At 49.3% G+C, this 26278-nt stretch overlaps 1 protein-coding gene across 2 annotated transcripts in view; it reads right to left on the minus strand.

The window, feature by feature from the left end:
• LIMK2 (LIM domain kinase 2) overlaps nucleotides 1–26278 on the minus strand; it is a 58284-nt gene that overhangs the window by 5407 nt on the left and 26599 nt on the right. The window contains exons 1-12 of one of the 2 annotated variants that reach the window (XM_047698186.1): nucleotides 20684–21112; nucleotides 11182–11317; nucleotides 10413–10522; nucleotides 9635–9823; nucleotides 8336–8441; nucleotides 7778–7974; nucleotides 5715–5901; nucleotides 4790–4876; nucleotides 3762–3893; nucleotides 3544–3600; nucleotides 1380–1445; nucleotides 257–431 (exon numbers count right to left, since the gene is read on the minus strand). In XM_047698186.1, the coding sequence (XP_047554142.1) occupies nucleotides 257–431; nucleotides 1380–1445; nucleotides 3544–3600; nucleotides 3762–3893; nucleotides 4790–4876; nucleotides 5715–5901; nucleotides 7778–7974; nucleotides 8336–8441; nucleotides 9635–9823; nucleotides 10413–10522; nucleotides 11182–11317; nucleotides 20684–20736 (1495 nt within the window). In that variant the 5' untranslated portion in view covers nucleotides 20737–21112. Of the gene's footprint in view, nucleotides 1–256; nucleotides 432–1379; nucleotides 1446–3543; nucleotides 3601–3761; nucleotides 3894–4789; nucleotides 4877–5714; nucleotides 5902–7777; nucleotides 7975–8335; nucleotides 8442–9634; nucleotides 9824–10412; nucleotides 10523–11181; nucleotides 11318–20683; nucleotides 21113–26278 lie in introns of those variants that run through there. The other variant, XM_047698185.1, reaches the window with a different exon arrangement.

Below are 26278 nucleotides of genomic sequence, written 5' to 3' on the forward strand. Positions count from 1 at the left end.
AAAAGGCAAAATCTCTGGCAATAAACACCAGGAGTTCTCAGCTACCCCTGGGGCACAAGTCAGTCAGATCTCACCCTAGGTCCAGGAGATCAGGGAGGAAGGAGTTTACGAGATCCAGTCTGGCAAGGGATAAATCATCTAGCCATCAGATGTGGGTACCTGGCCTTACACTTCACAGGCCTCCCCTGGAACACCCAGGACTCTGATCCAAGATGTGGACCCCAACTCCCCTCCATTGTCCAGTGTCAGGACTCACCGTTCAGCATCTCAGGGGCCATCCAGTAGGGGTTTCCCACCACTGTATAGCGCTTCTTGCGGTCATTCTTACGCAAGGTGCGTTTCTTGGTGGTGGCCTTCTCCACTGGGGGCTTTTTCCTCTCCTCAACTATGAGCCGTGACAGCCCAAAGTCTGCCACCACCACGGTCTTGTCCTGGTAGGATAAGGGCCAGGTAAGGGCTTGGTGAGGACATTACCAAGAGAAGTCATTGAGAAAGGGAGAAAAGGTATGTAGTAAAGGGGAGTCACAGCTAAAGATCTCTCTGGCTGACAAGGCTTAGTTGTTTTCTAACAGTCTGCATCTGCGTAACAGATTCCCCAGACCTTGGGGTGTTCACAGCAGATATCCTGGAGCCTGGAGGGGTAAGGCTCTGGGATCTGGAAAGTGGAACTCAGGGGCAGAAAAAGGGATTTTTCTTTCTCTCTTTCGCCATTCTCCCTTGTTCCCCAACAGATTTAAGGCCTGGCTAGAACCAGGATAAGACAGAAAAAGATAAGGTGGAGAAGTCAGTGGGGAACTTGGGGAGAGATAAGTTCTTCAAATAGCTCCAGGGCAGTCATGCGGAAAAGGGTTAAGATTATTTAGTATGGACCCAGATGGTCATCCAGCCAGGGCCAGTTACTGGACACCCAGGGAGCTAGACTGCAAGCTAACAGGAGAAAAGACTTGCTAACAACCAGAGCTGATGGGTGGTGGAGAAAAATGCTGGCCCCAAACTGGCCACTGTATATTTACCAGCTGTGTGGCCTCAGAGTAAGGCTTCGAGGTGCCACAGCTATAGAACAGGGTGTGTAGGGAGCTGCATTACAGAACTACCATGGGATGGAACCGGGAAAAACAACAGGGCTTTATATACAGTTAAGGAACTTCTGGAACTCCCTCTGACCAAAGGATTTCAAAGCCTGCTACTGGGAGGAGGTGTAACTGTGTTGGCATCTATTTGAGAGCCCCAGAAGACAGAGCAGAGCATGAGGTGCAGCAGGAAGGGTAAGACAGGAGCCCTAGGTGACAACTTAGGTCAAAGCACAAGGGGACAATAAGTCTCCTTTGTGACACGGCAAGAGGGCTGGCCCCAGGGAGACTCAGGGTGGTGGGACATACCAGCTTGATAAGGCAGTTGTGTGAGTTCAGATCCCGGTGGATGATACACATGGAGTGCAAATAGGCCTGGAACAGAAGTACCAACTGAGGCCAATGGCCAGTAATTGAAGCAGTTGCAGACTCCGCAACTGGGGGCTGCTCTTCTCCAGGCCATCCCTACTCAGCTTCAGAACCCAACCTGGACCCTAGGGCGAGGGCCTCCTGTAGTCACTCCCTTGTCCCAACACCAATAGAAAGCTAAAGGCTGCCTGGGCTTCCTCTCTCTTCCTGCTACCACCTTCTGACTATCCTTTGTTCACTGACCCCAACCCAATGGCTGCTCTAGACCCTCACAGCTCCCTCCTAAAGTCCCCAACTCAATGGGCCCTGGCTCCTGCATGCTCCCAGCCCCTCTACCCACCTGAAGTGAGGGCCCTCAGATGCACTGCTCCTAGGCCCCTTCACTGCCATCCTCACCCCAATCTCTGGCTTCAGCTGCCCTGGATCCTTCCTGCCTGTCATAGGGAAAGCAGTGACTTCCCCCTGGTTAGCTGGTTCTATATTCCTAACATTCTCCTTCCCTGAGTCTCAGCACGCTCCTTGCTCTTCCCTGTCTACACTTTAACTTCTCCCTCTTCCTACCCCAATGTTTTCATGCAAATCTCTGCTATTCCACTCCCCGCCCCCACAACATCCAGACCTCCACTCCTGGCTCTTGTCACTCTGCAGCCACTTCCTTTTCTTTCTCTTCCCTTCCCCAGAGAATGTGGAAGGAGCTACCTACACCACCCCCTCAAGTCCTTACAATACTGCTTCCATCCCAGAGGTTCCTGGCTCTGCTCACATACCCAGGGAGCACTTCCTGAACGTTGTAGCTCTTGTGACCGGCCTGCCTGTCCTTTCTCCAAAGGCTGCCTGCACTTCGCCCATGATACCTACTCCTGAGACTCTTAACGTGCCCACATTTTCCTTCCAGCCTCCTCAAAGCCACCTTCTCTACACATGCTGACCCCTACTAACCACACATCAGCCTCAGCCAACACTAGCTCTTCCTAAGCCTGTTTCCCCAACATCACTGCCCCAGCAAACATCTGGTAAATGACCCCCATTCTTCTAGGTACCTCAAGCCACCCCAACTCCTCCTCCCCCTACCTCTGCTCCCTTGCTGCCAACTAGTCTCTCTGCACCCTGCCTCCCAGTCTCCCATCCCCACAGCCATACCTTAACTCAGAAACCGGAAATGTTTCACTATCCCCACCCCTGGTCTCCCTGCCTTCGGTTCTCCTAACTTGACCCCCACCTACTGACTGCACCGGACTCATATTAAAATAAAATAAAAAAAAAAAAAAAACAAAAAAAAAACACAGCTCTGCTCACAAAACTTATTTAAGTATCTTTTACTCCCGTCTTTTTGGCTTCCTAAATAAAATCCAGACTCTGTAGTCTGAAACACAGGGATCTTCATGTATCTCCAGACTAACAGTCTTCATGGACCCCACATGAAGAGCAGTGATTAAAATCTCAGGCTTGGGGGTCAGACTGACAAGCCTAATCTCCTTGCTCTGTCCCTTTCTAGCATCAGCTTCTCATCTGGAAACTGGGGTTGTCATGAGGAACACATACATACATGTCACTCCCTCAGTTCAGTGCGTGGCATATAAAAGCACTCAGCAATAGTCACTGGTATTACTACTATAACTGGTCTCCTTTCCCAGATGAAACACACTATTTCTTCCTCCCTCCTCCCAAGTCTGTGCTGCTGTCATCACCTCAACCTTGGGGCCTCTCTGCCAAGAGGAACTTTTATCTAATTCTGATCCATCTTTCAGGCTTAACTAGAACATATATCCCCCTCTCTGATTTCATAGGCCATGAGGTTATCTACCTGTGCCAAGTTCCCACAGCAGCTGGACACTACTAATTTGCCTTACCCATGCCCTGTTTGCCTTAAGGATTTAGAACTCGTTGAGAGTAGGTTGTGAGTGAAGAGAAGGCAACTGGGCAATTTCACAGGCACTGAGAGAAGCTCATTAAATAGCTGCTGACTGACCCAGGCCACACAAGCTGCCCAGGCTGGGGGAAGGCTCTGCCTTCCGGCCCCTGCCTATAATCCCTGCAGCTATCCTGACTCCCCAGCCCGTCTCGCCCCTCACTCCCACCATTGGCAGTTGTTGGCAGAACTCACCATTCCAGAGGCGATGCCTTTGGCAAACTGGACCTTCTGCTGCCAGGGAAATGGGTCCTATGGGATAAAGGAATGCCATCAGAAGCTGTGGGGCCCTGTCCCATTTGGAATCCAGCCCCCACGGGTGAACGTGGTCTGCCAGTGAACCCTCCCTGCCTGTGCCCAGTCCTGCCCAGCATGACCCTTTGTAAGCAAAGCCGTGAAGGTGGTTTGCTTACCACACTGCGCAGAAAGTCCTTCAGCGTGCCCCCCTCAATGTACTCTGTCAGCAAGTTCAGCTTCTTGTCCTTGTATAGCACACCAATGAACTTGAGCACATTGGGGTGGTCTAGGCTTCGCATCACCTTCACCTGGGGGTGGTAGAGGCCAAGGAGGGTGGATGGTTACTTCCTACTATGTCTTCCTTATCCCCTTCCCTCCAGGGAGCTAGTCTGACAAGTGTCACCTGCATCTCCTGCCTCCAGTCTTATGTGATAGGATAGAATACTTCCACATGGATAGGGATGCCTCAGAGGCCTCACCCTTGGGATCCTGCTTTTCTAGGAATTTTATTTGGGGAGAACTGGAATAGGAGGGTTTGAGAGTAAAACAAAGGCCTGGAGAGCAATGGCCAGACCACAGGAATACCAACCAAAGGAATGGAACAACTTGGGAAGGGTGGTAAAAACTGTGTAAACACTCCAGAGATGACAGTTCTCTGGGAGGCCCCACTCCAGGCTCCCTTAGCAGGGTGTTCAGGTGGTGAGTGTAACTCCTAGTTGTCCTAAACTGGTCTGTTTTCATGTCCATCACCCCCACTAGCTGTAAGCTCCTCTGAACCACATCCCATTTGTTACTGTATCCTTTGTACCCAGATCATGCTGTTATTAGTAAATGCTCACTGAACAGATAATTACCCATTCCTCTAGAGCTCTTTTCTCCTCTGCTTTTAAGAAAGTGATTCTAAAGTAAGTTTCCTCCCAGAGAACCGGGGTGGCTCAGTCATTAAGTGTCTGCCTTTAGCTCAGGTCATGATCCCAGGGTCCTGGGATAGAGCCCTGCATTAGGGTCTCTGCTCAGCGGGGAGCCTGCTTCTCCCTCTTCCACTCCCCCTGCTTGTGTTCCTACTCTCGCTGTCTTTCTCTGTCAAATAAATAAATAAAATCTTAAAATAAAATAGCTTCCTCTGAAACTGTTATTTATTAAGATCTTTCCCTCTTCCAACAGTGACACCGAACTCCTAAATCCCACCACCCCATCCACTTACCTCAGTCAGGAAAGTCTTCTGTGTTTCCTCATCACACCGAATTAACTCCTTCATGACCATCACTTTGCCAGTTGCTTTGTGTGTTACCTAGTTACAAGGGAGGGTAACTATTACTGGCACAGAGTCCTGGTGAACTGTGTGGAAATATATGCAACTGGGCATCCCATCCCCTGGAAGACACACTGAGCCAGATCAGACTGACAGAATTCATCTGTAGAAGACACAGCATGAGGGAACAGGGGCCTCAGAGGGGAGCATACCCTCTTCCTTGGAGAGCTGGGCATGCACAGAGGGGAGGCGAGAATGCAGAAAAGGGGAGTGTAGGAGGCAGGAGGGGACACTGCCAAGCCAAGCAGGGGTTCTGGTCATCTGACACAGGAGTGAATCCCTTGGGCGAATAGAAGTCTAGGGACAGGAGGGTCAGTGCCACAGACATGCACCAGGGAGCTGGGTGGGTCAGGGTGAGCTCTCCAGCCCCAAGGCCCTGAAAGCTGAGACACACAGCTTACCTGACCCCCCCTCCCAGCTCTCAGCAGAGGAGGAGGAGGAGAGAAAGAGAGAGAGGTTAGTCCCCAAGACTGTTCATCAGGGAGGCAAGAGCCACTCCCCCGTGTGCTCCCTGCAATATGCCCAGCACTGAGGCCTCAGGGTACCTAAAAACATCTGCTGACTGGAGGTGGCAGAACCATGGGCACAATTCATCCCAACCTGGGTCTCCAGGTCCACCAAGCTCACTGTGACAGCAACGCTGCCTTTAGGTGGCCTGGGAGGGCCAGAGTGTAGCCCTCACACCATCACCTGCAGCCAGGAAAGGGGCCTGGTGTCCTGTAGGGTGTGGAGTGAGAGCATGTGATGAGAACTCCCCGAAAGAAGGTGAGAGAGAGGTTGGGGGCAGAAAAGCAGAGCAGCTACTGCCTGTGCTCACCTTGATGGCCTGCCCGAAGAAGCCCTTCCCCAGGACCTCCCCGTGGATCAGGTCACATGGCCGGAAGATCTGCTGTGAGTTACTGCTGGAACAGCGGAGGGATTCTGAGCGGCTGATGTCACGGCTAAAGAGCAGGGGCTCCTTTGGGGAGCTGGGGCCAGGGGACTTGGAGATGCTGTTACTGCGCCTAAAGATGAAGAAAGATGAGGATAGGGCTAGGGTAGTCCTCAGAGACCTGCCAGTAAAACCCTGGAAGTAGAAACCTTAAGGCCACCCTACTACCCTTCCAATCCCAATGTCTGTAGTTCTGGTGCTATGATGAGGGGAAGGAACTCTTACATCAGACAGATGTACCATTTTGGGGCTGCAAACATCGGCAGTTTATTTAAGTATCAAAGCAGGAACCCTCGGAGTGCCTGGGTGGCTCAGTGGGTTAAAGTTCTGCCTTCAGCTCGGGTTATGATCTCAGGCCCCACATCGGGCTCTCTGCTCAGTGGGAAGCCTGCTTCCCCTCTCTCTGCCTGCTCACCTACTTGTGATTTCTCTGTCAAATAAATAAATAAATAAATATTAAAAAAAAAAAAAAAGGCAGGAACCCTGAGTACTCACCTGGAATGACTGTTACTAGCTTACAGCACTCAACATGTGACAGCGCTTTAAGGTGGCAGTCCACCACTTCACACGTCTGCTTGAGTCAAAGTGCTAAAATGGGTTAGAGAGCCTACCACGATCCAAAAAAATGACATGGGATTCTGGCTATTTTGCTTATCTTTCTACCTGTCTACATTTCCCAAATTCTAAAATAATGAGCATGGATGATTCTTATAGCAACAGAGCCAGTGTATTTACATTTTTAAGAGCAGTCCATAACAGTAATGGTTGGTAACTGTTACTGACTTCTTAAAGAAGGGACAAGAAGGCTGAAGTCACTGCAGGTGAATTGCAACCCTGAAAACTTCTCTCCCGTACATCCTGTCTCACTTGGGCTCTGAGAAAGGACTGTCCACAGGCTTCGTAGCCCTTGCTCTACTCTCTTTGCCGCCCACCAACCACGCCCACAGAAGCACATAAGGTGAGCTGCCCTCTCTCCCACAACGATGGCCCTCCAGATATCTAAGCAGCTCTCTGGCTACCCCCACGTGCTCAAGGCTTCTCTGCCCTCGGGCGCACTACTCTACCAGCTCACTTGTGCCGAGGCCAAGAGGGCAGCCAGAAGTTCATGCCAGCAACCTGTGGGGAGGGCCCTGTTTCCAACAGATGCCAGGCAAGTGCCCTGAGTGATTCAGTCTGTTTGATCAGGAGGGCGGATAGAGAACTTGACTCCTAATGATACTAACAACACCTCACTTAGTGCTGACCCTTTGCTGGCACTGTGCTACTTTCCATCCCTTTCCACACTGAATCTTTATGTAATTCGTGAGACAGCCATCTTTGTCTTACAACCCCACTTCATAGATGCAGAAACAGAAGCTCAAGAGATGAAGTGATTTGTGAAGGGAGGGAGCTCAGCTCAAAGGCATGGTATGGGTGTGTCTATCTAGACAGCTGCTGCGTCTAACTCCTGTTCTTTCAGTCTCCCTACTTGGCACCTGCATCCAGGGTGAGTGCCCCCTCCTGTTGCACCTGGACAACTCTGGGGTTTTAAATGTTGGTCCCTCAAATCTAAAACAGCTTGCATTCATCTCTTGCTTTATAGTTTTCAGTGTTCTTATTTATACTTATTAATCCTCCCTGTGCCCCTACTCCAGCCTCTGAGCCCCATGCCTCCCTTTGCTGGTCCTTTAGGAGCCAGCACTGGTGCTTCCTGTTCAGCTCAGGAGAGTTCAGTGGACAGGGCCTGATTCTCCGGTTTCTAAGGAAACCTGGCAGCCAGTGGGTCAGATCACACACAGGCCCTAGCTATAAACTGTGACTCCCATGGGGGGAGCTGGGTCAGCACAATCCTCATGGCCCGCCCCTGGCCAGCGGTTTCCCTTCCTAACCCTGCCAGCCTCCCAAAGTCAGCTCAACCTCATCCGAGGGATAAGCATGGGTCAGCATGGAATCAGGATAGGAGGCAGCACCTCAGGGAGCGTCTCCTGAGTGTCCCTTCCAGATTCTCCTTGGTGTCCAGGGTGCTGACGGTATGAGAGTGTGCAGCATTCTGCATGTGGGGAGAGAGTCGTGCATCCAGCCGCAGCTGGTCCAGGCGCTGGGAGACAGGATCATGTTCAATCAAGAGCTGAAGTGTCTGGCTTGTTTGGTTAATCGCATCCTCTACCTGTAGCCAAGAGCAGTGTAAGGCTGGCTCCCACAGGCTGTCCCAACCCAGGCCACCCACTGTCAGCCCAGATGATCCAAGCACACTATGGCCAATGTTCAACTTGCTAATGGTGGCCTCCAGCTGCCAGGAGCCCCCCAGTGCCCTGTCCCTGGCATACTGTCAGATATCTCATCTGTCAGGCCATCCCTGCTATCCTTGGAATGTGCCAGCCTGACAGAGGAGGTCACCAGTGGTCACAAGCTCTGTGGCAAGACAAGAGATAGACTGGGGGTGGAGAAAGGCAAAGGCCATAGCATGATGCCCCAGAGGGTCTGTTCCACGTCCCATCCTCACGTGACAGACAGGACACACATTATACCTCTTCCACTCGGAGTGTGCGGACAGGGGTCCCATTGATCTCCAGGATGCGATCCCCAGGGTGGATGGCGTTGCGGTTGTTGGGACTGATATGCATCCGGTTGACCCTGGGCCAGACAAGAGTTGAGGCAGGACGAAGACATCCTAAAAATGTATCTGACCAATTTCACTTGTGCAGGAAGGCTCACCACGCCCCAGGCTCCTACCAGCCCTCAAGACTCAAACCACTCACAGGAGAAATGCAATGTCCTTTATAGGGTACCCTCTGTGAAGGGCACCCCCACTCACCCAGTGGCCTAAGCCAGAGACTTGGATGGCATCTTCTCTACCTGGAGTCCCCCAACCCCCTCTGTCTTCAAAAACCCTGTCTTCACTTCATCACCATAGTTACCAACACCTCTCACCTGATCTTTAAATAGCCTCCTAAATGGTCTCTACAATACCAGGCTTGCGCCTCTCCCATTCAGCACCCATCCCAGCAATCCTTCTAGAACACTAATTGGGTTGCATCACCTTGCTGCTTATCCCTCAAAAGACCTCCTGCGTTTTCATAATCCCTATATGTCTTAATAGCCCCCTTTCTGGCTATTCCCAACCACCCAATCTACACTAGACACAACCACAGACTCCCACCTCTGCACTGAACACAATGGCTTCCCCTCTTCATCTAATGAGGTCTGAGTGCAGATCTCACTTCCTGATGACTCCCCCAACCCTCGTACCTCTCACCTATACTGCAAGCACCCGGTGCTCAGCACACAGTAAACACACAATCACTATTTACAGGATTGGCAGCCACAGGTGCCTCATTAATGGTATTAGACAAACACAGACTCTTTCCCTATCTGGTCTCTGGCCTGGACCTAGGATGAAGTCTTAACTTTTTTCTCTTCCTTCCTCCATTTACTCAACCAACAAAACAATAATCAGTGAACATGTACTACATGCCAGGCACCATTCTAGGCCCTGGGCATGCAATACCGAACAAGACTAAGTTCCAGAAGGAACTCATCAGGAGGACAGATGATAAACTAATACACATACTCAAGCCAGATAATTTCAAAGAATAAACATGATCTGAAACTTGACATGTGAAAGGTGAGCCGTTCCGGCATTGGTATCTGGTGGGAAGCAACCGAATCAGAGGGAAGAGTATGTGCCAAGATCCAGGTGGGGTTACAGCATATCGAGCTCCAGGAGAAAGATAGGAGATGGGGATGAAGGGAACTCCGCACCCCTGGAGCTCCATCTAAGGGCTCTGTGTAACAAGTCCAGCTCTAGGGGTCCTCAAAGTACTCACTCTTTGACTTGCACAGTGGTGGCGTAGTTGGAGCAGGCCCTTTCCACGGACACGGAGAAGCCCCGTCTGCCCTCGGTGGTGGCTGGCATGGAGATGTGTGTGACGGAGTAGGGCAGCTGGTCCTGAACAGACTCCGTGGAGAGCCTCTCAAACATGGGTGCCAGCACCACCTCATTATGGCACTTCCCACTGGGAAGAGGAACATAAAGGGGGCTAAGATCCTGGAGCCCCACCTGGAAGCCCCCAGCAACTACTGCACCATGTGGCTTCAAGCAATAGTACCCACATTCTCGCTATTACCATCCTTGTCTGCTCAGAATGAGGAGCCCAGGGTCTCTAGGGTAGCCTGGGAATGTGGGCGCAATGACCTGGGTTCTTTTTGCTCTGCTTTTGACTCAGTGAGAACCAAGCCCCCTTCCCTTCTTAGGGCCTCAGCCTGACTTCTTTGTCAACTGAGGTAATTGGACCAAGTGAATTTTAAGGGGCTTTTGCCTTTAACTTTCTGGGATCCTTCTCTGAGAGCATCTTCCCAGCCACTCTCCCTTCGGAAGGACTCCAGGGCCAAGTGTCATTATTCTCACAGCAGGTGAGGACAGAGGGCAGAGAGATGTTAACTGTCTTGCTTACTGATTACAGAGGTGGTTACAGGCATTGGAATGATAGGAATCCAGTGCTGTGATATGCTCTGATATGATATGATATGCTCTGCCCAACTCACACTGCCACCTCTTTCTCTCTCTTGGCCACTCTTGCAGGGGGAGGATGGATACCACCTTACCAGTAGAGGGTGGCGTGCTGCACCAGGGCGTATGCATCCCCATCCTCAATGATCACCTTGCAGCTCATACAGGCAAAGCACTCTGGGTGGTACTTGAATTCCCCAGCCACCTGTTAGCAGATAGGGGGAAGGGTCGACAAGATGACAGACATCACCGCTGGAGGGTAGGGGTAGGTGAGGTGACCTTCAATCAAGGATGTACAGGTCCCAGTCACAATCTACCTTTGCACTCCTTGCCCTAGGAGCTTCCAGAGGACGAGTCAGATCGGTGCCTCCCTGTCATTTCTGAGGTTACAAAATGTTTTGGTCTAATCCATGAAAGCAAGTCGCCAGAAGTCATCATCCCCACTAGAAAGGGACCGTTCCTCCAACACAGGGTTGGCAAATCTGTGATTAGGCTTAAAGCCCTTTTCTGGAGCAGGTAGGGAAGGTGGAACTTCTCTCTAGCGTCCCACTCCAGGGTCTCCTTTTCTGATTCTCTGCACACAACGTGAGTGTATCCTCCTCAACCTGTAATGCTCTCCTTTGAGGTCTTCACCGCACTGTATTGTGTTTCCTCCCTGCCCACCCACCCACACCCAAAATCAGACTGTTAAGTTTTTAAGGGAAAGATCTTACCTGGCACTTAACTGGTATTCAACAAACATTTGTTAAATGACTAAAGAAATAAAAGGGGAGGGCTTGGCTGATGGAAGACTAGAAGATGAAAGGCCATGGGGAACCAGAGGTGCCATCAATGGACTCTAATGACCAAGAGGGACTCACTCACCATGACAGGTCCTGTCATCAGCAGAGAGCATCCATGGCAGAACTCCCCAAACTTCCCCCAGTAGTCCTTGTGGCAGTAAAGCTTCCCATCCTTCTCATAGTACCAGTTGGCGAGGGAATCCTGGCATTCTGAACACCTGAAAGGCAGGAAGCAAGAAATTCTTCTGGATCCTTGGAACCAGGCTATACAGGCTGTCTCTAGCTCCCAGGTTTAACAACAAAACGGACAGACCTCTCTTTGATCCAAAGCCAGGATGGGGGAAAGTTACGGTTTACTGCTAGCCCCTCAAAGGAAGTTGATTCAGAGTGAAGATGATCCCAGAAACCAGTTCTGTATTGCCTGCCTCACCTAGCAGACATTAACCTTTTTGGGTCTTCAAGCCCTTAGAGAATCTAACAAAGGTCAAGAAGCCTCTCTCAGAAAAAGACACACACAAGGAAAATGTGCATTTTTAAAAAAAAGATTTTATCCATTTATTTGACACACAGAAAGAGATCACAAGTAGACAGAGAGGCAGGCAGAGAGGGAGGGAGAAGCAGGCTCCCCACTGAGCAGAGAGCCCGATGTGGGGCTCGATCCCAGGACCCTGAGATCATGACCTGGGCCAAAGGCAGAGGCTTAACCCACTGAGCCACACAGGTGCCCTGAAAATGTGCATATTATTTAGGTATGGGGTGTGTGTGTGTGGTGTGTGTGTATATGTGTATGTGTGTCAAGGACTGAAACCAAGTCATGGCCCCAGTTAAAAACCTCTGGTCTCCACAGGTATCTTGATGAACCAAAAAAGCTCAAATCACCTCTGTTTAAAAAACCTACCCACCACCACCACCATTACTGATGTAACACTCTTGTGAAAAAATTATGTTAAGCATTAAGAAACAATCAGGCAAATCCAGAATGTGGGTCATTTTGTAAGACTACTGGTCTTGACTCTTCCAAAAAGTTAATGTTGTGAAGGAATAAAGGTACAGGGATTAAAAAAGCCTAGAGACACGGCAACCAAGTGCAACACTTAAACCTAGGATTCAATTCTGGACTGAAAAACAAAACAGCCATGAGTGACATTTTGGAACAACTGAGGAAATTTGAATTTGGGCTGTACATTAGATTATATTGTGAAATTACTATTACTTTCTCAGGTGCCATAACGATACTTTGGTTATACAGAAGAATTTTTAGAAGAAATATTGTTAGAGTAAGGGTGAAAGTTATCTACAACCTAGTTTTTCATAGTTCAGCAAAAATAAAATACATTGTGTGTGTGTGTGTGTGTGTGCATGTCTGTGTGTACATACTTAAAGAAAAAAGGGCTTGAGATTAACAAATCTAGGTGAAGGATACATGGGTATTCTTTGAACTATTCTTTCAACTCTTCTATATAATTGAAAATTTTCAAAATAAAATAACTGTGGGGGGCAAAATTCCATTAGCACTGTGTGAGACACAGGTTAGACCCACAGCTCCTTTCTCCTCCAAGTTACCTGGTCGTAAAGCTCCACCCCTCAGCCAGGCTGGGTGTGTTCTCAGGCCAAGTCTACATAAGCTAAGCTCCTCCTCATTTCTGAGCCTCCCAGGACCCAGAGCTAAGTGGTTCCTGGCCTGCTGAGCCCATGTTATCTTTCCAGTGAAGAATCTACTATTGTTGTCAAGATTTTGTACCACCCACCCCGGCCACATCCTTGTTTCTAAGAGGCAGGATGGAGCGACCTCTTAGTGTGAATCCTGACCCTGCCAACTCATATCATCTTGGGGAAGTTACCTCATTTCTTTGACCCAGTTTCCTCATCTGTGAAATGGACTACTGTGAAAATGAAATAAGATGTATCGAACTATACAGATGTTTGTATAAAAGGCTAAGTCCAGGAGGAACTCAGTAAGTGTTAACTGCTAAGAACAGATGATAATTATGCTAGCCACTAACATTATTTGCCACTTCCTACACTAGCTGGGTAGCTCTGGACAACTTCTCTCATTTGCTTTTCCTCCTTGACAAAATGTGACCAATAGCATCTTAGTAAAAAGAGCACTGTGAAGATCAAGTAAGCTAATATATGAGGAAAGCCTTTTGCAAACTGTGAAGAGCAAAGCAAGTATACTATTACAGTAACTTGGCAGGCACTGTAGATATAAAAGATAGAGGTACAAATTTCCCTACTCCACTTTCCAAGAGCTTATAATGAGTTAGGGAAGAGAAAGTCTAAACAAAACTTTACAATGAAAGGTAAGAGGTCACAATGGGTGCTATTACTTCCGGGCACGGCAGGAGGTAGAGGAGGGAGACAGGAAGGCACTGAAGCAGCTATGGAAAGCAACCAAGCGAGGGAGGTCTAGAGAAGCAGGACCCTGAGAATTTCTCTTTAAGGAGTGTCCAGTTCCCTCTTGGTGCTCAACTCCGATGGCTTCTGCCATCAATCATTCCCATCCTATAGCATTTCCTCTTGATCGTTGGATGCTGAACTTCAAGGACTTGAGAGCTGGGTACAGCATGAAGAGTATGGTTATGCAGTACCTAGAATGGTGTATAATCAGAATCATGAATTATAGGAGGTGGTGGAGGAAGACCCTGTTCTGGGCAAGTAGTTCAAACTCCTTTCAGTGTAAAAGGCATGCAAGATGAGCTCTGAACTGGGAAGAATGAGGTCTGGTTCAAGTTCTTGGGAGCTACCTGCCCTTGGACAAGCCCTTTCTCTCTCTGCATAGTTTCCCCATCTGTAAAATGAGGTAATTATACCCCATTTCCCTTAATCCTGTGCATATCAGGTCTTTCCCTAAATGATCCAAGGTTCAAATCTCAGAATCACCACCTACCACCCTAACTGATGTTGGGCTGGCGGCTTCACTTCTCATCTGTGAAATGACGACGACACCACCTACTTTCAGGGTAGCAGTGAGGACATTAAATCCAGTTCTGAATGACTGTGAGAAGCCTAGCAAATGGCCAGCACTAGAAGCAGGGGCTTCCTTCTTGCCTCCCAGTTTCTGACTTGAAGCTCTTAGGTACCAGTCTTTCTCCTTCACTAGATTGTGAGTTCCTTGAGGACAGGAGCAGTCCCATTTACTGTTGGTAGATTCAGCACCTAACAAAGGGCCTAGCAGAGTAAGCCCTTGGCAGATGTTTCCAAACTGAAAATGGTGGGAGTGGCAAGAACAGGCAGTCTAGATGGGAGCAGAAGCGTTCTGTGGCTCTTGGTCACCAGGTCTCGCCCTTTGCTGTCTGCAGTGGAGAAAAGCTGTATTTGCACCTAACTGCAGGCCTGGGCCCTGTTACACCCTCTCAATGGTATGTGTGCTGCAGGGCACAGGAGTACCAGAACACGTCCTCCTTTCCACTGCCAATATCCTGCTTTTGTTTGTTGTGAGTAGCCCTGGCCAGGCCCAGGAGAGTGGGGAGAGAAACGAGTGCAGACATGCAGGACAGAGCCACGCCAGGCTTCTGGGAAGAACACCTGCCTGGAGAACATTACCAATGCACACATCTGTGTCAAGAAATGCCTTTGGAGGATATGGCCAGCTATATAGTCAAGTTGGCTGTCACAGGTGTCTGAAGAACAGGAAGCTGAACAGCTGATAGGAGGGCTGGCTGTGGGTCCCTAAGCTGTTTTGTCACAACTGGTTCTTAGGTCACTGGAGTGGTAGACTTAGAGTCCTAGTTTAGAAATTAAGGAGAGTTACTATTACCTGTTACTTGAATGCCAACCGTATTCTAGGCACTGTATGAGGTGCCTTACTTCCACCATCTCTAATCTTGATCGCATCCTGCAAGGTGACAGGATTATCCCTATTCCAAGACCAGAGACTGAAAAGCAGAGTCAAATCACTTCTGCAAAGTCACCTAATATGTACTGATAGAGCTGGAGTTTTAACCTGTGTATACTTGGCCATGAAGCCATTTCCACTAGACTGCATCACCAGAGTAATGCAGCACATTCACTAAGCTGGGCCTCAGGATTTGCATCTGTGAAAATAAGGTAGTCTGGAGCCCTGAGAGCTCAAGTTCCTTTGGGGGTTAACACATAATGAGGTTTTTCTTTAAATCCAAGTACTGAATGTTAAATGGCACAATGATTCTCTCCTTCCTTTAGTCCACAGCTGTGTGTTCCCCAGCAGTCTCTGCCTTTTTTTTTTTTTTTAAGATTTATTTATTTATTTGACAGACAGAAATCACAAGGAGGCAGAGAGGCAGGCAGAGAGAGAGGAGGAAGCAGGCTCCCCGCTGAGCAGAGAGCCCGATGTGGGGCTCGATCCCAGGACCCTGGGATCATGACCTGAACTGAAGGCAGAGGCTTTAATCCACTGAGCCACCCAGGTGCCCCCAGTCTCTGCCTTTTTAAGAATCTAAAATACACTCTGGAAATTTAAGGAGCTACTCCAAAAAATCCCCCCCTCAGATTCTTGGAGGCCATGGTCACAATATATTTCTCCAAAGCCAAGGCTTTTTTTCCAGCTTTCAATTTTTTTAAAGTTTCAAGTGAAAGTCAAAATCTGCCCTAGCTGTGGGCTGCCCAAGGGCAGCCAGCTTAGAAGTAGTGGAGCTATAAATCAAGGTCTGAGGCATTGGTCAACACCCTCTCCCAAACAACCAGAGTGAATAGACCCGAAACCCTTCAGCCAGGAGAGATCACAGAGAGGTCCACATGCACTGAGGGCAACCTCCGAAATTCCTCTCCCAAAGCACTAAAGTGGGCCTGGGTAGCCGCCAAGTGAACTGAAACTTGGGGGTCAGTTCAGTGGGCAGTTCAGATCCAAACTAAGGACTTTTTTTTTTTTTTTAAAGATTTTTATTTTTTAAAAAATATTTTATTTACTTATTTTAGACAGAGAGCAAGTGGGTGAGCGGGTTGTAGGGTGGGGTGGGGGAACAGAGGGAGAAGGAGAGAATCTGAAGCAGATTCCTGTTGAGCATGGAGCCTGATGCGGGGCTCAATCCCAGGACCTTGAGATCATGACCTGAGCCGAAATCAAGAGTCAGATGCTTTACCCACTGAGCCACCCAGATGCTCCTAATGATTTTATTTTTAAGTAATCGCTATACCCAATGTGGGGATTGAACCCACAAACTCAAGATCAAGAGTCACATGTTCCACCAACCAATCCAGCCAGGGATCCCAAACTCAGGACTTTTGAGTCAGCAGGGAACACACAGTTAAAAAAAAAAAAAAAAAAAAAAAAAAAAAAAGATAATCAGGTTGAGATTCTCAAAAATAACTCAAGACCTGGGTCTACATTCCTTCTTTGCCATTTACTATCTGTGTCACCTCAAGCCAGTTATTTCATGACTCTGGGCCTTAGTTTCATTTGTGCACTAGTGATGATAAAGCCTCATGAGTTTATGAGAATTACGTACAAATGCCTAGAATGATCCCAGGCAGGTGTCCAGTAAATGTTCATTTCCCTCCCTCCCCTCTTTAATTTAAGAACAACAAAGGCAAAGGCAAGCAGACTCCTTTCCCTCTGTGCCTAAGCAGTATGGATCTGTACCTAGGCTCAGAACCAAACAGATTTCTGTGAGTAGAGAATGTCATAAAATGAATTATTTATCAAACCAGTTAGAAAGCAATTGATTATTATCAATTCCTATCAATTGTGAAATAGTTACTGTGCATCTAGGATGTGCAAGACCAAACAGGCAAGGTGCTGTGCTGGGAGAAGCCAAGTAAGACATCAGCCCAGCCCTCACTCACATGCACATTCTTCAGACCAAATGTTTACAGGTTAAATTTTCAACGTTATGTGGTTGAAGCAGCCACTATTACAGTGTATTTGCAAAGGTTAAAGAACAAGCCTTCCCATGTCCTGGTAAAGGCCTGGTTGGATGCTCATCCTTAGCCTCCTAGATGAACAGACTGTTGGAGAGCAGCTGTTTCCAGCCCCTTGCCTCTGAGCTCTGACTGGGCTAAAAAGGGAAAATGGGCAGGTATCTCTGCCACAGCCTGAGGGTACTGTGACCAGGGATGCCAACTCTCCCCCAGGCACCGAAGGGCAGATGTAACAGGGGCCTAGTGACACTGGACCATCAGAACTCAGTCCCCTACCACTGAAAATCCCTTTATTACTCCTCTTCCTGCAGAACCTGTAGACTGAAACAGGCTGTCAATGAAGCTGTAATTGTTATGGAGTATGTTGTTATCCAGTTTTAAAAAAATTAACCAAACACATAAGCCTCTGATCAGCAAGAAATAAGTGTTACCAGAGTGTGTTGATTCAGTTCCAACCAAAAGCCAGGAAACCTGTAGACTCAAGTAATACGTGTAGTCACACTTCAGGGTAAAGCCTTCATGATAAAGAAAAAAGCTTGTGTGTCTCTAAGGAGCCCCATGAGCTGCGGACTTACAGGAATCACTCACCTGATCTGAGTCCTTCACTTTCCAGATAAAAAGAGTCCTAGGGGACCTAGGGCAGCTGCCAATGTTACTGCTAAGCTGGACAGAGTTAAGAATAATTTTTCCCTTCAAACATGGGTTGCAGGGGCACCCAGGTGGCTCAGTGCGTTAAAGCCTCTGCCTTTGGCTCAGGTCATGATCCCAGGGTCCTGGGATCGAGCCCCGCCACCACCACCCCCCACCCCCCGCTCTCTGCCTGCCTCTCTGCCTACTTGTGATCTCTGTCTGTCGAATAAATAAAATCTTTAAAAACAAACAAACAAACATGGGTTGCAAAAACAACAACAGAAAAACAAACCATGGGTTGCTTTAGAATACAAAGATGTACTTGTTTTCTTCAAGAGACAATGTGTAAATCAAATCCATTAAGTCAATGTTGGACATTAAGTGAAAGTCTCTAAGAAAAAAGTCCTTTAAACATATCAGACAAAAAGTCACTGCTTAATTTACCTCTTCTGTAAATTCCAATTTGAGCATTTTCTTACTTGGGAGCACACCTATAATTGTATCTCCCCCCTTTCACTAGGGGCAATGGCAGAGAAGACCATGCACTCTGCTGAGTGCAGTCTGTCAGACAGGGTGGTACAGGATACAGAAATTACATTCTCCGTTCCCTGCTCCCTGCTCCCTCATCCCTCCCTTGTGCATTGTCACGCCTGATCATGTCCCCATGGAATTTGGTTGCGTCACTTTCCTGCAACCACAGTCCTAGAACTCCTGTGGACTTCGTACTCCCCCAGATACTTGGGGTCAAGGACTTAATTTGATACAGAATCTGTCAAGGGTTGTGTTCAGGAGCCCAGGAAGTCCAACCCCTATGCCCTGCAGCGGAGGAAACTGAGGCCCAGGGAAGGGACTGGCCCCTGGTCAGTGAGGAGCCCTTGAGGATGCCCTGTAATAACAGAGGAGGCAGATAGTGGGAGCAGTTTTCTGACCAGTGACAGTGGTGACTTATTAGAATGATACCTGGGAGAGCAGAAGGTCTAGGTGATCCCTCCTATGGGGCACAGGGCCCTGCATGCTGGCTATCTCTTCAGAAGTGGCTCCAGGAATGTGGCCTCTCATTTGGGGGAGACTGTCGGGGGTTAAAGTGAATCAGTACACCCCTGACTCCAGCTGGGCAAACAAGAACTGGGGCAGAGAGAAGGTAGTCAGTTCCCCAGAGACATGGAGAGAGCAAGGCAAGGAACAGGCAGACCTGGGCAGCATTGGTGGCATGACCCTCAAAAGGTTCAGGTTGAGAGTTCATTATCTGCTCTAGCTCCTGAGCTGTGTCCAGTTCCCAGAGATTAAAAGGGGCACAGCATTCCTTGCTCCTAAGGGAACAACCCCTCCCCCAAGCTGCCTTTCCAGGATTAAGAGTAAAGGATTAATGAGGCCCTGGTCTAAACTAGTGGCTACTTCAAACACTTGGCATCTTGATTCCACATGGTAAAACCTACTCCTAAACTCAAGATCAATTCCCATTTGCTCTTCAGAAAAGAATTTTTGCCATCCCTTCAATGCGCCAGGCAAACTATGGGGGCCCTTTTTGGACAGTCTCTGCTGGGAGAGAAAAGCAAATCTGAGACTTGCCTTTGCAGGAGGTGTGAAGAGAAGATGATGCAGCCTCCTGAAGGATGAAACAAACTCAGGAAGACGGGAAAAGTTGACCAGAGATCCCCCCACATGTTAATTCTGTTGAAAGTGGTTGCCTCTTCTGTAAAATGGGGATACATAGTTCCAAAAGGCTCTGAGAGAATCAAAGGATAAAGTGTCTAGCGAGGGCGGGGGTGGTGGGGAGCGCCTGGGTGGCTTAGTCGTTAAGAGTCTGCCTTTGACTCAGGTCATGATCCCAGTGTCCTGGGATGGAGCCCTACACTGGGCTCCCTGCTCGGTGGAAAGCCTACTTCTCCCTCTCCCACTGCTCCTGCTTGTGTTCCCTCTCTCACTGTGTCTCCATCAAATAAAAAAATAAAATCTTAAAAAAAAAAAAAAAAGTGCCTAGCAGAATGCCTGGAAGAGTCAGCACTGAGGACCGGTTCCCTTCCCCCTCCCCCCAAATCCAAAGGCTTCCCACCACTCTACCAGGGTCCAGTAATTCCGGAAAACCACATGGTGTTCTGCTTTTTTGCTCAGGGCATGGCCACCTGACTAGTATCCTGGCAGCGAGGTTTGGGCATGGAGCTGAGCGGGGAAGCCAAAAGGGAGAGGTCGACCAGGACCACTGGTGAGGGGGAGGCAGCCCTTGGAACAACAGGCTGCTCCCAAAGAATGAAAACAAGCCCCACCCTGGCCAGGAATGGCTCCATTCAGGAGGGACCCTGAGGGCCAGAAACCCCCAGGGGAGTTTCTGTTGGAGGTAGGGTGGGGCAGAAGCAAAGAAAGGCAGGTCAGAAGTAGAAAGTTTCCACATCTCCCTCGAGAAGCCCTACTGAAAAAGGCCCACGGAGGTCTCAGGCTTGGGGACCTGGCCTGCATGGGGCGGGTGTTGGGGGCGGGGTAGGCAGAAGCTCAGAACACTCCAAAACCAATTGCCCCAGTCTTGGAAGCACCTGCCCAGGCCTTTCCCTAGCAACTGTACTCACCTGGGAGCTTAGAAGCCCTCAGAGCCAGAGGCAAAGGTGCCTGCCATTAACAGAAAAAACGTTTATAGAGTACCTACTGTGTACCAGGCTGCCCACACCCAGGCCTTGCCAGCTTCTTCCATGCTGTTTGACAAAACCTGCCTATCCTGTTTGTTGGGACAAATTCCTGGCAGACAGTACGGCCTGCAGGTAAGACATGTGAAAGCTGGAGGAAAGCACCCTATTTGTGCTCTTCCCCCGGAAGCAGTAAGAACAGGCAGGGTCACCGGCATCTTCTGGAGGCTCTTCCAGGTGTGCCTGGGAAGGAAGGAGAGCTGGAGTTCCCCAGGAGCTTCCGTCTGGGCATATCCCCCACCTCACCATTCCTAGAACATGGTGGAAGCCTTCACCAGGCCTATTCTGCTTGAGAAGAGCTTCTGCTAGCTTCTGCCTGACAGTACCAATGGTGAAGGGACAAGTGAAATCTGAGAAGCAGGTTCAGGGAGACCTCTGCCCTCCCCTCAGGACCAGGGGCCAGAAGAGGAGATGGAGAGGGGGACTCAGAGCCCAACTCACCGAAAGGGGTCTCTGGAGGTGAAGTAAGCCGGGACGGACAAGTAACTCCCCATCTTCTTCCCACACCAGATAAACAAGCTCAGCTGCAAACCCGTCTGGGAGTGCCTCAGGCTGGCTGCGGACGGCCACCATGACAGGCCCAGGGCTCCCGGCACCTCTGGCTGTGGGCGGGCTGCCCAGGGCTCACCTCTCCCTCCGGAGAAGCCGGAGGGGCGTGAGGACTCCAGGCCACTTGCCCCCCAGCAGATTCCCGCAGGGGGTCATGACTGGGACGGCTCCTCCCCAGTTCTCGGAAGCTCCAGCGGACCCAGGGACTCCGGGAGAAAACACCTCTCTGCAGAGGCTACACACACACACGGATTCTCGGGCCAGGCCGGTGACTAGCTAAGAAGCGCGGCTGTCAAGTTAGCCTTCTTCTTCAGTCCCTCCCCTGATGAGGGAGGGAGGGAGGGAGGAAGAGGAGGGGCTCCTCGCGGAACCGAGGTGTGTGGTTGGAGCAGCTATTAGGAAATAGACCTTGCAGGCAAGGGGTGGAGCTGGGCTGGAGGGAGGCTGCCCGCTAGCGCCACAGACAATAACCAGGACTGGCTGAGCGTCCATCCCTGAGCTGGGGAAGGGCACGGCAGGGAGAGAAAAAGAGCCCATCTGCCTCCGAGTGTCCCCAGCTTGAGGAGCCGCCCAAAGGATAGTCAGTTCTGCTCGGAGATGAAGGAAAGCACAGGATACCAATTCCAGGCCAAAGCCACGCCCCCCCCCAAAAGCCGGGGTGGGGGCTATCTTGGTCAGGGGAGGCAGGTCTAGAGACTAGAGAGCCAGGTCTAGAGAGCTGCCCTCCAGGTTCTGTGCTCCGGGCCGGTATCTACTGGGTCCTGGCGCTAGGTGCCCATTCATCCCTTTCCTCTGCCTGGCCTGGGGACAGCCCCCAGAGCTAGCCAATGCAGGTTGCCACTCCACTTCTGGGCAGAGCTGTGCTAAGCATGAGGAAAGGAGACCTAGAGTGTTAACTGGCACCTGATGTTTCTCCAAGTGGCAAGCTCTCTAAGGCACTCTCTTATTTCTCCAAGATGAGAATTATCTCCATTAACAAGGAAAGCAAGGTTCAGAGAGATTAGCTAACTAACCCAAGGCCAAAATATTATTCAGTAGCAGGGTTGGGATTTAAAGATTTTTTAATTTGAGATAGAGAGTGAGTGGGGGGGCAAAGGGAGATGGAGAAGCAAGCTCCCTATGAGCAGCCCCGAGGCGGGGCTTAATCCCAGGACCAGAGGATCACCACCTGAGTGGAAGGCAGATGCCCGACCGACCAAGCCACCCAGGCGCCCCAGGGCTGGGATTTAAATGTAGGTCCCTATGAGAGCTCCACAGCCAGAGCTCTCAGCCCAGAGCTCATTCTGACTCTTTAAGGGGAAATATCTCCCTCAAAGCCTTTCTTCAAGTTGGAAACAGCACAGGAACTGGAGCCCAGGTCACCTGTTACCTCTCATTTTTTTCTTTCATTGCTAGAATGCCATCCATTGGCCCCAGGGGGCAGGGGTGCTTCTTCCGCTGTGCCATGGCAACCAGGCTTCTCAAACTGGAAAATGGGGCATGATGGAGGACAAGTGTCTGGGGGGATGATGTGCCTTGGTATCTGGAGGGTGGCCTGGCAGAAGAGTAACAGCTGAGGGGATGACCAAACTGGAGCCCACCAATGGGAAAGCCCCTTATCCCTCTGTCTGCAGGACTGTGAGGGGGAAAGCAAGGTTGCTGGAGGGGGACATGTCCAGACCTCACTGTTGGACTTGAGGGAGTAACAGCAGCTCTCTCTCACCAGGCACACATTCCTCTCTACTGAAGTCACCCTGTCACCGTGACAGGAAAATCTGTGGCAAAGGTGGTGGCTAGGTTACAAGGGAACATTTCTCCATTCCTCTATTGATTGGGCACACAGGTAACAATGAATGTGTAAGAGAGATTGTGTTTAAACCCTGTTATAAGATACCATTTATTAAACACTTAGTATGTTCCAGGCTCTGTGTTAAGTGCTCTCTACTTGTTATCTATCATACTTAAACTGCTAATATACAGGGTAGATATTATCATCCCCACTTAACAGATGAGGAAACTGAGGTTTGGAAGGGTTATATCAATAACCTGAAGACAAACAGCTAGTAAGTGGTACAGCTGGGTTTCAAACCTAGTCAGTGTGATTGTAGATCAGGGGTCAAGACACTTTTCCCCTAAAAGGCCAGAGACAAATATTTTAGGCTTTGCAGGCCTACACAAATACAGAATTTGTCAGTGCAGTGCGGAAGTGGCCATATATAAAATATAAACAAATGGACATGGCTATTTTCCAACAAGCCTTTATTTGTGGACAATGAAAATTGAATTTCATGGAATTTTCATGTGCCATGAAACATTCTTTTTCTCCCCTCCCACTGTCATTAAAAAATGTAAAAATCACAGGCCATACAAAACCAGGCAATGGGCTATAGTTTGCCATCCTCCACTCTGTAGCCAAGGCACTCAACCACTCTGTGAACTGCCCCTAATACTGAAGACCAGCTTTTGGCATGTGTGCAGAGCTCAGCCACATCTATCTACTAGCACACAGACACCACACTCCAGACCCAGAGGCAGCCAGCAGGGAGTAAGCACTGGACAGGCGCTCACTCTACACCAAGCACTGCTCACAGCACTCACACATAAAAATGAATTTTAACCCACACTAGTCAGTGCTATACTTTCTCCCTATTTTTTTTAATTTGCTTTTTTTTTCAGTGTTCCAACATTCATTGTTTATGCACCACACCCAGTGCTCCATGCAATACAAGCCCTCCTTAATACCCACCACCATGCTCACCCAACCCCCTACCCACCTCCCCTCCTCCAAAACCTTCAGCTTGTTTCTCAGAGTCCACAGTCTCTCATGGTTCGTCTCCCCCTCCGATTTCCCCCAACTCCCTTCTCCTCTCCAACTCTTTCTCCCTTTTTACAGAGGGAGGAACTGAAGTACAGAGTCTAAATTGCTTGTATGAGGCTACCCAGTTGTATAAGTGAAAGGACAAGCCAGGATTCGAACCACAGTTTCTATACTGAGCTCCACCATCGCTATGCTGGAGCCCAGTCTGGGCCGGGAGCCAGACTGTCTGGGTTTGAATGCGACAATGCAGTGTGTGTAAGCCCTTGGCACAGAGTCTGGAACACATTAAGGGTTGATAAATGTTAGCTGCTAATATCATTAAGACTATTGTTACTACCACTATGGGCTAGCTATGTGACCCTCAGCAAGTCGCAGCCTCTGTCTGGGCCTTGGTTATAGGTCTCTAGATAGCTTCCGGCTTCAATATTTGTCAACCCTACAAGGTTGCAGAGGGCTCCCTGTTTTCCTTGGGTCTCAAATTGAGCTTAAACCTCTTGAGCCAGCTCTGAGGTGATTGGGATCCCAACCTGGGGGCCACATAGGAGCAGCAGAGGAGGTCAGGCAGGGTGGAAAGGGTAAACAACACAAAGGATACCAAAAGGCCTGTCCAGTTGGAAAGCTGGGAGCTCTCTTTCTCCCAGTGATAGAGCCAACTATTTCTCACCAAAAATCTATTATGTTTCCTTGTAATTTGATCAGGCCAGAAGGGGGCCCCAAATTAAGTCTGGAACTAGCAAATTATCTTCTAATTGCACCCTCTGATTTCCATCTGATGAACAGAGAGTGCAGATGGAAGAAAATGCAAGCCACAAAGAGACTGGGGCCAGGGAGCCCATGAGCATAACTCCTCTTGACATTTCACACAGCTCTGCTGTTCCAGCGGCGGCGGGCGCAGTGAGTCGGTGTCTAGGAATGCGAGCAGGAGGCTGCAGGCGTTCTCTATTCCCCCCACTCTGCTTACAAAGGACTCGGTGGGTGGGTGGGCGGGTGTGTGGGGAACTAGTGTGAGGGCTTCTCAATGCTTTGACAACTGCCTCCCCCTCAAAGAGGGGCAGCTGTCTCCCCATGTCATGAGCGGAAGCCCCTCCTAGGTGGAATCCATCTGACCTCCATAAATCCAGACTTCAGGAGGAATCACTGAAGGACTGATCACCAGATGTGATAAGCTGTTGGCTGCTCAGACCCAAGTGCGTGGTTCCTCAAGGCGAACTTCAAAGGCCTAAACCACCAGAACTGGGAGGTGAAAGGTCACAATGGAGACTATACGTCCCCCTCCTGCCTTTGGATACTGGTCCTGGGTGGAAAGCTGCTCTTCTAGGTCCCTACAGCATCTGGCAGAGGATTCAGCAGTTACAAATGACAGAGGCAACTGCAAGGATCCTTGGACTGGCAGTTAGGGACAGGACAAGATGACAGAAGAGGTACTAATCTCCAGCACATTTCATAAATTGGAAACCTGATGAGGAGCCCAGCAAACTGATTCTTCAGAGCCAAATGGGATGCGAGAGGCTGAAGGCAATAGCCTTCAGACCCAAGTGAGCACTCTGCTGAGGAGTGGTGAATGAATGAATCATGGGGACCTTCCCTCAGAAGGCAGCTCTGGTTAGATCATCTGAAGCCCAAGAAACTGTGTTTGTGTGGGCCCTCTATTGGTCAGGAGGACTCCATCCAAGGAAGGGAGCTTCTGGGGACTCTATAGCTTCTGAACCTTGAAAGGTGAGCATTGCCACCCCCATTTTCTGACCATCTGTCTCTACTCCTCTCTCTCTCTCTCTCTTTTTTTTTTTTTAAAGATTCTTATTAATTTATTTGACAGAGATCGCAAGTAGGCAGAGAAGCAGGCAGAGAGAGAGAGGAAGGGAAACAGGCTCCCTGCTGAGCAGAAAGCCCAACTTGGGGCTTGATCCCAGGACCCTGGGATCATGACCTGAGCCGAAGGCAGAGGCTTTAGCCCACGGAGCCACCCAGGTGCCTCTCCTCCTCTCTTTCAATATGACTATAGCAGTCATCTTTCTAAAACAGGAGTCCTGGAAATTCCACTGATAGAAATTTTGCCCAGAAGGGGTGCCTGGGTCAGTTAAGCATCTGCCTTCTGCTCAGGTCATTGATCCCAGGGTCCTGGGACTCAGGCCCCCCTCTCTACACCCACCCCTTGTGTCATCAGGGTCCCTGCTAAGCCGGAAGCCTGCTTCTCCCTCTGCCTGCCCCTGCCTCTACTTATGTGCACTCACTCTCTCTCTCTCAAATAAATAAAATCTTAAAAAAGAAAGAAATTTTGCTCAGAGAAATATTCCTACAAATGAGCTAGAACATATCCAGCACTGTTTAATACTAAAAGACTAGGAACAGTCGTGTGTCTATTAATAGGAGTGAGCTCGGGACACCTGGGTGGTTCAGTCAGTTAAGCATCTATCTTTATCTCAGACCATGATCTCAGGGTCCTGGGATTGAGCCCCTCACTCTTCTCCCTCTCCCGCTCACCCTACTTGTGCTCTCTCTCTCTCTCTTTTCTCTGTCAAATAAAGAAAATCTTAAAAAAAAAAAATAGGAGTGGGCTAAATACAATTATATAAGCACACTATAGAATATTATGCAGCTGTTAAAAATAATGAAGGTGTTACATAAAAAATCCAAGTGTCAGAGAGAGTGTACACTATAATTCCATTATTTAAAAACTATGTGCATAATCC

Source organism: Lutra lutra, chromosome 12 (assembly GCF_902655055.1).
Source record: "Lutra lutra chromosome 12, mLutLut1.2, whole genome shotgun sequence".
Taxonomy (NCBI): domain Eukaryota; kingdom Metazoa; phylum Chordata; class Mammalia; order Carnivora; family Mustelidae; genus Lutra; species Lutra lutra.